This window comes from Manis pentadactyla, chromosome 4 (assembly GCF_030020395.1).
Source record: "Manis pentadactyla isolate mManPen7 chromosome 4, mManPen7.hap1, whole genome shotgun sequence".
Taxonomy (NCBI): Eukaryota; Metazoa; Chordata; class Mammalia; order Pholidota; family Manidae; genus Manis; species Manis pentadactyla.
Genome location: NC_080022.1, coordinates 157,098,783 through 157,109,287, shown reverse-complemented (window position 1 = coordinate 157,109,287; position 10,505 = coordinate 157,098,783). Strand labels below are relative to the sequence as shown.

At 39.0% G+C, this 10,505-nt stretch overlaps 1 protein-coding gene across 2 annotated transcripts in view; it reads left to right on the top strand.

Moving 5' to 3' along the window:
- Window positions 1-8,224: 8,224 nt before the first annotated feature.
- The window catches only part of CLTC (clathrin heavy chain), a 61,311-nt gene continuing 59,030 nt past the window's right edge, over window positions 8,225-10,505 (top strand). Inside the window, exon 1 of one of the 2 annotated variants that reach the window (XM_036879935.2) lies at window positions 8,225-8,681. In XM_036879935.2, coding sequence (XP_036735830.1) covers window positions 8,640-8,681 — 42 coding nt within the window. In that variant the 5' untranslated portion in view covers window positions 8,225-8,639. The remainder of the gene's footprint in view (window positions 8,682-10,505) is intronic. The other variant, XM_036879936.2, reaches the window with a different exon arrangement.

Genomic DNA, 10,505 nt, shown 5'->3' with positions numbered 1-10,505 from the left:
TGTGTGTTTTTAGATATTTTTTGTAAAAAATTAAGAATCTAAATTTTTTATAGGTAACTATAAAGTTATTTCCTTTAGCATCTAAACAGTCTTCTGTTCAGTATTAGAAACTTGAAGCCTTTATTGAAAACTCACAAGGACTCAAATTCATGTATTTGTTAAGTAAGGTGAGTGGTGGTGGTTTCTCTGAACAGTCCCTAGCATTGTTAATTTGTTCATTTTAATCTTCAGTGCTCCAGACACTGTTTCAGCACATTAATCCTGCTATCGGTTTCTCTTCTCAGGTATATGTATCAGTGCATTTGCTTAAATGTGATGGAGGGTGGGGGTGGGGGCATGTATGTGGATTCTTAGAATGAAAGCTTTTATTTCAGTAAATATTTATTAAGCACACATGCTAAATCTGTAGTCCATACTCAAATTTCATCAGTTGTCCCAATAATGCCCTTCACAGCATTTCCCCCCAGTTCAGGATCCAGTCAAGAATCATGTATTGTATCTAATTTCTTTTAACCTAGGAAAGGTCCTCAGTCTTTGTGTTTCACATTTCACATTTTTTATATTTTATTTATTTATCTTATTTTGGTATGGTTAATGTACAGTCACTTGAAAAACACAATGGTCACTAGACCCCCGTCATTATCAAGTCCCCCCCACATACCCCATTACAGTCACTGTCCATGAGCATAGTAAGATGCTGTAGAATCATTAGTTGTCTTCTCTGTATATACTGCCTTTCCCATGTCCCCCCCTGCTACATTATGTGTGCTAATCGTAATACCCCTTTTCCCCTCTTATCCCTCCCTTCTCACCCATCCTTCCCAGTCCTTTTCCCTTTGGTAACTGTTAGTACATTCTTGGGTTCTCTGAGTCTGCTGCTGTTTTGTTCCTTCAGTTTTTTTCTGTTCTTATGCTCCACAGATGAGTGAAATCATTTGATACTTGTCTTTGTCCACCTGGCTTATTTCACTGAGCATAATACCCTCTAGCTCCATTTGATATTTTTATATAATACAGGAGAGTTATTTTATAAAATGTCCTCAATTTGGGTTTCCTCATGGTTATGTATTTTTGACTGGATGCATAAATGATACAGTATCTTTTCTAAGGCATCAAATCTGGAGGTTCATGGTATTTGCCCCTTATTGGTGATACTAATTTTGATTACTTGTTTAGGGTATTTTTTTATTTCTTCAGTTGAATTACTCTTAAAATAAATAATTTGGGGAAAGGATATTTGGAGATTTTGTGAAATAGCCTGTTTCTCGTAAGTTATCACCCTCTGGATTTATCATCAACTGATGATTCTTCCCTGAGTCAGTTTTAATCTTATGGTTGCAAAATGGTGGGGTTTTTTCCTAATTATTTCTTATATTTATTTGTTGGCATTATATTGTAAGGAAGAGCCTTCCTTGAAGAAGAATTTCTGATAAACAGATGGGTGTTAGGAACAGCAATGATCAAGACAGAAAATTAGAAAGCCCAGGGGGTACTTGAGAGGGTGGCAAACAGTCCAGTTTATTTGGTGCATAGAGAATATACAGGAGAATAATAGGCTGAAAACGTTAATGACAGAATATGGAAGGCTTTGGAAGCCAAACTATGGAATTTGGACTTACTTTGTACTATATATGAATTTTTGGAGGAGAATAATGTCATTACAGCTTTAAGGTAATTGTGACAATGGAATTGATAAGAAGAACTGATCTCTGTTGAGAGGACTGGAAGCGAAGTATGAGAGGAATTACTGGATCTAGTTAAGAAGGTAGAAGGAGGAGCCTTGGAGGAAAGGTGGTGGTTATAGAGAATTTTGTCCTTAAAAGAATGAGGATTCATCTTCAAACTACTGAATGAAACACAAACAAATGAAGACAATGTTACATAGAAAAATGGCAGAGTACATGGTCAGTCATTTCATAAAAGAGGAAACATGAATGGTCAATAAGATAAGAAAATAATCTTACTAGTAACTAGGGAAATACAGTTGAAAATAACAGATGGTATTCTTTTCCATCAGATTGGCAACAACTAATATGCCTTTCTTGGCATAGAACAAATTACTATGATTTTAGAGAACATTTTGGTAATACCTTGTGAAGTTGAAGATGTGCACAACCTGTGACCCAGCAAGTTCACCTTTAGATGTATGTCCAAGGAACTCCTGAGATTATAGACTACATTCTGTTCCACATAAAATTTGACTTCATAGATTTAGCCAGTTGATGACTGATGTTAAATACATAAAAATGTTAAATACAGCATTCATAAAATTGTTACATCCTTCATTATCTCTAATAGGAAATTGAAAACTATATATATATATATATCAATAGGGAGTGGCTGAATAAATTATGATATGTTCTTACAGTTGACTTATTTACAGCAATGATTTCTGAGACTCCTGATGCCTAAACTCCTAAGCTGTTTTGCAGAACAGTTGACCAGTTTGCATTCCTAACAGCAATGTAGTAAAGTAACTGTCTTTACAGTGGCTTCGTAGTCCTCAAAGGCATTTTCCAGTTATAGACAAAAACAGGTGCCTCCATATTATGTTAATTTACATATCTAGATATTCAAGTCTTTTTCCTTATGGTCAAATTATATACAGGAAATAAAAGTAACTGATTTGAATCTGTTAGGGACAGATAGGAAATATTTTAGGCTTTCGGATCGTATAGTCTCTGCTGCAACTACTCTGCTATTGTAGTATAAAAACAGCCACAGAAAATAAATAAATGGGCATGGTTGTAATTCAGTAAAACTATAGACAATGTGATTTGAATTTCATAAAATTTTCACATGCCAGGAAATATTATCCTTTTGATTTCATTTATTTACCACTTATACTTTAATCCAGGAAAGCTATTTTTCACATACCTATTCAAATTCAAATTATTTTGTTGGAAAGAAAAAAATCTTAATTTCATGGAATATCAGGTTTTTCCAGTTTTTACTTGTGTTCTTCTTCATAGCAGAGATGATGGGATTGAGTGTAATGTCAGGAATCAGTAAATTTAAATTGTAATCAAAATATTTTCAAAGTAATCTGTATTACTTATTAGCAGTTCCTTTAACCTTAAAGTATACAAAACTCGCTTGTATTATATTACTTGTTCAGATAAAGTCTACCTATTTCTTAACCTAATATTTCTTGGTATTCAGCTAAAACATAGGGAATGAGATGGGATTATTCAAAATATAGCCTAGCATCCAGTTTGGGCTTTTCATATATGATAGGTATTTATAAATGATTGTTCTAACTCCAGGTGTGATTAACAATATTAAGTTAGCCTAGGCCTTGAATTAAATAGGTGGCAACAGTTAGTAAATGTTATAATGTGTTATATGTTATAAATGTTGAATGTTGTAATAGCTTAAGAAGCTGAGTTGTTTTTTTTTTTTTGGTATCAATCTACAATTACATGAGGAACATTATGTTTACTAGACTCCCCCATCACCAAGTCCCCCCCACATACCCCATTACAGTCTCTGTCCATCAGCGTAGTAAGGTAAAAAGCTGCGTTTTTAAGGAAGAGTAGGACTTGAACTAGAACAAAAAAAAGAATTTGTGTGGTTGGGGAGAGGAATCAGAGTTAAGCAATGGTAAGATCATCAGTGCCATCTTGAGAAGGGGTTTGCGGTTTCTAGTCTGTGACTTAAGTTCACACTAACTGAGTAAAATGAAGACTAATTTGCCACTCATTCCTAAAGATAGAAAAATTTGAAAGTTGGCTTGGACTGGCTTTCCTTTTGTGGTGTGCAGCACTCTTAGTCTGCCATTGTGGGCCAGTCTGTGGCTCCGTTCGTTCCCTTTCAAGAAAGCGAATTTTTAAGGCCTCAGTAATGAGTATAATCTTTTCATGATGGCTTAGTCATATAGTCTAAAAATACAGAGACAGTAAAGGGCTGTCTTTATCAGGTTAGTTTTTATTTTCACTCTGTGGAAAACTTCGTATTTGACTAACCTAAAGAGACCCTTTCATACCTCTTGGCGCTGACAGGGTTGGCTCAGAAAAGAAGGTAAAACTTACATCAATAAATATGAAGTAGGCTTATATGAATGCTACATATCTTCCATTTCTGGAGTGTTATGCACTAAATATAATCAGTGCCTTGTATGGTTTATACTGTACAACATTAAACTCATATTATTGGAATACAAGCAACTAGGGAAAGGAAATAATCAGGTTTTTAAAAATTTGTGTTACATAATCCACTTTTGTCTGTCATGACACATTCATGTATTTTTTTAAAAATAATTTCTACTGTGTCCTAAATTTGGTACATATTTAGATCAGGCTTCATATGCAGGTAATTTCACAGTGATGAACCTGAGGCTTTTAAGATTCAGGATTGCTTTCCCCATATAAAAATTATTTTTAAATCCTTTTCAAAAAAAATTTAACACTGAGTATTTAATTTTCATTGTACAAACTGAAAAGTACTTTTTGGCCAAATTATATGATACTGTTTTGAAACTTTGTTACTATTGAGTCAGCCAAAACTTTGTTTACCAAAGCTGTCTTTTGCCATTCTGTTCTAAGAATTTACTACCATGACAAGGCTGTATATGTGCATTGCTCCTGGTAGAAGTGTCCCTGGAGTGTCAGGGATATTAAGATTCCTGAGAGAATGTGTTTGTGGGCCATACCTTGCTTTGAATTGGAGACAGTAGTAACTCTCGATAAAGGGACACAGTTCTACAGATTTAGAAAGGAGGAAAAAGGAAAAACAGCCCATGATAGTCATTCCCACACCCTAACCCTATTGCCCCTTCATTCTATAGGTCTTTCATTTCTTGTGACTTCTTTGTTTTTCGATGTAAAAAGGATGTTGTGATGTGGAATTGACTCTCTATTGATCAGCAGGGCTATAATAATTCTAGGTTTTCTGTCCACAATGCTCCGTGCATCACTTTCCTGAGATGGCTTTTTAAGGTGATCTTATGAGCCGTCTCATTCCTGTGCTGGGATCTGATTTAACCTTTAGAAAACATGGGAGGAGCCTATATAATTTGATTCCAGATTGTATTCCCATAGTGCTGGTCAAGGCCAATCGCTTGGAACATGCTCAATCCTGACACAGAATAAAGATTTAGTATAGATTTTATTGCTGTCCATGATATATTATAAAACTTGTTTACATCAATTAGATTTAGGACAAGCCTGAGCAGTGAACAATACTGAGTGTAAGTTCAGATACATTTCATACTAAAAGCCATGAAAAATGTTTTTGCTTTGTAAATGTATCTTTTCAGGAGAGCTTTGTCTGTTATCAGTGCCTTGTATAGGGCCAAATAAAGTGGGCACTGTATGCTGACTGATAACTGAGCTACTTACTGGTGTTTGATGTGCTTCTCTTTATTTAAGCCTGATGGTATTCCGTGGTCCTGGGGGCTGAGATGGTTCATAACTACTCTTTTAATGGCAAAACCACTTATTTTACTTGGGTATTGCTAAAGTATACCCTTCTTGGCTTCATTGAAATCTGAATTTTAAATAATTGGTACAGTGGGCTAGGTTTAAAGTTCTGCTTTAAAATTAATCTCTTAATGTTTGAAATGCCTTTACTTTGTGGCTTTTGCCATGGAGCTAGCTCATGCTGTTTTTAAAAGGTCAAGTTCAAAAGCAGGGACCTTAATTCAGGGGCTGCTTGAAGATGAGTAACTACAGAGGAATCCTACAATGAAAAGTTTTCTGAGGTGTCATTCTCATTGGAGGTAATATGTATCATAGTTCCCAGCATAAGATAGTTAGGGGCACAATAAAAGCCTCTTGTACATGTTTAGAGAAACTGGCACTCCTCAAAATACCAGATAACAATGCACTTTTTGCTAATGGCATTTGCTGTGACTCAGCAAGGACCTTCCATTGGACATTCTGATAAAAATAACTTAAAATTGAAAGACCTTAATCATTTATTTTATTAACGTGGCTACCTTACTAAACATTTTCTGAAACTAAAAGCTGAGGTGAGGATGATTTATAGCAGTAGACTTATTAAAAGACTTTGTTATAGTTAGAAAAAAAAACAGCCTTTTATTTATTTATTTATTTTAAGGTTATCTTCTCTAACTTAAGGTAGTGCCTGAAAACAAAGCCTTTAGTTACTGCTCTGGTAACTGTTAATAGTCACTCAGCCTGTCTTTGGGGCTTCCAAACCAAAGATTGGACCACCTTTTTTCCACCACCTTTTTTCCTGTCTCAACACCATTCATTATCAAGAACAGCATAGTACAAAAAACGCTCTATTACCTAAGCCAAAATTAACTGATTTTCAAAAGGCACAGGTTTGGTTTCTTTCTTTTTTCTTTTTTAACGTTTATCTGGACATTTTTTTCTCTTGAAAAATTTTGGATTTATTGATAGTGTTCAAAATGAGCTGGTTTATTGTAATCTATTTTTCTTCCTAAGTGATTTATGAACACAATGCATTCATTAGATTTTTATGTGTGATGACACAGCAATCACTAACTCAGTGTACTTTTGATTTGTTACTTCACTATATATCCAAGCTAAATCAAGTGCTTTGGTAATTCTAAATGTATTGAAAATTGCAGGTCTGTATAAAAATGCAAGACAGTTACTAATATATTAAAAATAAGTCCATTCATGATATAGCTCCTGTATCCCAGATTCTGATTGGGAATGTAACCTGATTAAGGTTCCATTTTACTGTAATAAAATAAAACAATTACTGCTTTTACTGTGATAAAACAGTACTTAGAATTTGTCTACTTCCAAAAAGGACTGAAAGCAGCTACTATTAAACTCGTATTAGAAAGGTCATTTCAAATGTTGCAGAATACAGAACATCTTCAAGTGTTTGACCTAACAGAAAATGAAATTTGCCAAGCATAAATGTTCACTTTTATGAAGTGGCAAGGGTTGTTTTTGCAAGACAAGATTCTTCTCACATCCTCAGTATGTGATACATTTTGGGAAAAACATTAAAAGCAATATAAATGATTCAGCAAACTTCTCTAAGCAGAACTGCTTAACACACCAAAATTACTGTATACCTAGTAGGGTTTTATTTTAACTGAAAAGGGCACAAAAAAAAATTAGTGTTCTGTAAAGATCTTGGCTTTTTCAAGATCTTTCTGGAAAAATCTCAAAGGTGAAAGACATAATTAAATTCTTTGATCCTTTTGTTTGTGCTACTATGAAATATTATTACAGTTTATATTTTAGGAATGAAGTACCGGGAAGGTTATTAATCGATAATACCGTAGATACCTTAAAGCGGTTAGAAGACACGATGCTCCCCAGCTTTGAAGCGCTCACATTCCCAAACACTGGTAATTTACAATGTTGAGGTGGTCCCACTGAAACATACCGCTCAATTAAATTCTTTCTCCAAGAGTGTACACACCGAGGAAGAACCTTACAATTTTACGAACCACTCTTAACCTAATCATCTAAGTCTTTGAGATACATTGTTTTTTATGTGGCTAAAAAAAATCCTGCTACAATTTTGGTCCAGTTCTGTAGCATATTTATGATAACTCAAATTCTTTAACTCCAATTACTAAGCGAAGACCCATACACACGTCCGCCAAAATGTCCGCTGAAACCCTAAGAAAAACTGTCACAAGGCCAGCTTGTCTTTTGAGCCAATTACTTAACTAACATCCAAAGAGGCTGCTAGTTCTAGTTGGATTCCCAAGCGTCAGCTTCTCCAACCGTCAGAAGGGCGTGCATAAGGGCAGGGAGGATTTTAAACCTTATTGCATCCCCTACTCCATCTCTGGGACATTAAGAAACCACCCACTGTCTGCAACTAGGCAGGGGAGGAGGGCTGCAGCCGGCTGCCAGCAGAGCGCTCTGCAGGGAGGCCGTTTCCCTGAGTCACGGAGAGGGCGGGAGGCTGGGCCCGTCTGCCCACGCCACGTCTTCGTAAGGGACTCAGTTTAAATAGGCAAGCCTCACAGGGAAGGCAGCAGCACCGCTATTCCTCAAGGCAACCCAACAGCCAGCCACTCATTCCCCGTAGACGCCACATCTCCCTAGAACTCGCTCCGCATTCTGGCAGCAAACGGCCGACCCTTCCCGATCAGCATCACGTGCATCCGGAAGTACGTGGGTGGGACCTATAGCGTCCACGGAAATGACATCGGTCTCCCCTAGTCGCATGATGTGGCAAAATGCAAAAAAAAAAAAAAAAAGGAAAAAGAAAAAATGGTGGGGGGAGCTTGGAGAAAGTGATGAGTCCAAAAAAGTAGTCCCGCCGATTCGTCTATTTACCCTCGTTGTCGCAGCAATAATCCAGGATGTCAGCGCACTGCGCCCCGAATTCCTGCGCCCCACTGCACCGTTGCGCTCCGTGGAGGGGTACATAAGGCGGAGGGTGTGAGGTGACTTGGGCGGAGTTCTGTCGCCGGGATCCCTCCGCAGGGCTCTGCCGTTTCCGGAGTCTGCGCTGCGCCCGGTTCCGCCATTGCGGCTCTCCTGGACCCTGGAGCCTCCGCCCCCGACCCGAGCTCTTTCGTCTGCCTGCCAGTTTCCTGCGTCCCCGGAGAGTACCCTGCTGAGCCCAGCCTCCCCCCACCCCCTTCTCCTCCTCTCCCTTGGAGAGCCCGGGCAGCCGCTGCCCCGCAGCCCCAGTGACAGGAGGAGACCGTACCCCCCGACAGCGCCATGGCCCAGATTCTGCCAATTCGTTTTCAGGAGCATCTGCAGGTGCGGTTGGGCCAGAGCTGGTGAGGGATGCGGAGGATATGGTGGGAAGAAGCTCGAGTCTGGGCCCAAGCAAAAAGAGCTGTCGGAGGGGGGTGGGTATTGGTGCCTAGGGTAGATGCAGGATGTGGGCGCTATCCTGGAAAGCTTAAATGGTTAAGTGGTGTGGGGCTTGGCTAGAAAGGACGAGAGTCGGGGTGCTAAGGACAGCGAGGCCAGGCCTGGGTTGGAGGGCCTCTGTTTTCGCTTCCTGGATGGCACATTCTAACTCCCTCTCCCTTGTTTTATTCAGTTCATTCATTTGGGTAGATTGCGGGGTGGGGGTGGGGAATTCTCCCGCGTTTCTCCAGGAGCGAGTATTCTCATCCCCTAGGCCAGTGCAGGGCTGTCACCTCCCATTGCTCTTCCCTTCCCTTTCCCCCATCGTGTCTGCACCCAGGAGTTGGGCGGGTGGGTTGGGGAGGAGCAACCCTCTTTCTTCCTCACTCTGCGGCTCTCAACTGGGAAAGGCACCTTCCCCTGGGGGTGGGGGAAACGGCGGTGACTTGTCTCTTGCCTTCCTTAAGGCAGTAGGAACCTAAGGTCACTGAAGGAACTGAAGGAGGATAAAATGGGGGAACGTACTTCTCAGGGCGGTGTCAATCTCAGAGTGCGTGAGGTCAAGGTCCCTAGGGGAACTCGCTGTTGTTTCCCTTCTTGATTTCTCTGGGCATGATGCAGCTCTTACCCTTCTTTGGTTCAGGAGGTAGAAAAGAATTATCTAGAGGTTATCTTGGGGTCTACCGGAGTCTAGCTGGTGTTTATGGGCTTGGCATAAGTACTTTCCTCAGGATTGCGAGGAATTGAACCGAGCCCTGGGGATAGAGCACACCTGCTCTGAGATTCGCAGAGTTATTTGGTCTGTAATTGGCTTCCTTTTAGTAGCTTCTGGAGTTCTTCCCCATGGTGCATTATCCTGTAGGCAACATACTGTCTTATCTGGCAGCTTGCCCGTGGCGGACACAGGCAGGTGATCATTGGAGGGCTTGACTGAATTAAGCTCCTTCTAGAAGAGCTTCTCATTTTCCTGGTTCACAGTTCTGGTTTTACTTTGACTGAAATAATTTATTCCTGTTACTTTGCTTTATGTCCAAATGTCTTCTTACAGAGGCCTGCCTCAACTCAGTCCCCTGAAAGACTAATTTGATAATGATAAAAGTTGCTGTGGTTTGACGACACTAATGTTAGTGACCTATTGGGCGCTTTATCATTTGGGGCCATTTTATTTACTTTATCCCATTGATACAATGTATGTAACGGATTTCTGTTTAAAAAAAAAGGCTTAATATGCAGGCTGTCAGTAACATAAGTTAATATTTCCTCATAGGTATTACCACCTTTGTTTGAATCAGCCAGAAATTCTTTTCATTTAAGTCTTGAAATGTAATGAATAAGAAATCTTTACTTTAAAAAATTAGTTAAGTAATGCACTTTCTTCAATCTGTCGTTTTCAGAACTCATCTTAAGTAATGGGACACTGTTTCAAAAAGGTTAAAAGAATCTTAGGTGACAGAGTGAACACAAAGAAGTTACTGTTTCAGTCCGAGTTTTAATGCTGTGGTTACTTCTGTTAAAGTGGGATGTAAATGCATGTGGAGAGTCAGGAAAATAATGTTCTTGGGGGTGAGGGGAAAACACAGCCTTGTCCTCACACTACAGAGCATCTAAAATACCTTTCTGCAAACAAATGTTTGTAAAATCATACACTAGAGTTGCTTTTGACTTTACAAGTTGGGGCATAGCCTGCCAATACAGTTAATCTTATTTCTTGACTAGTGGTTTGAGCAA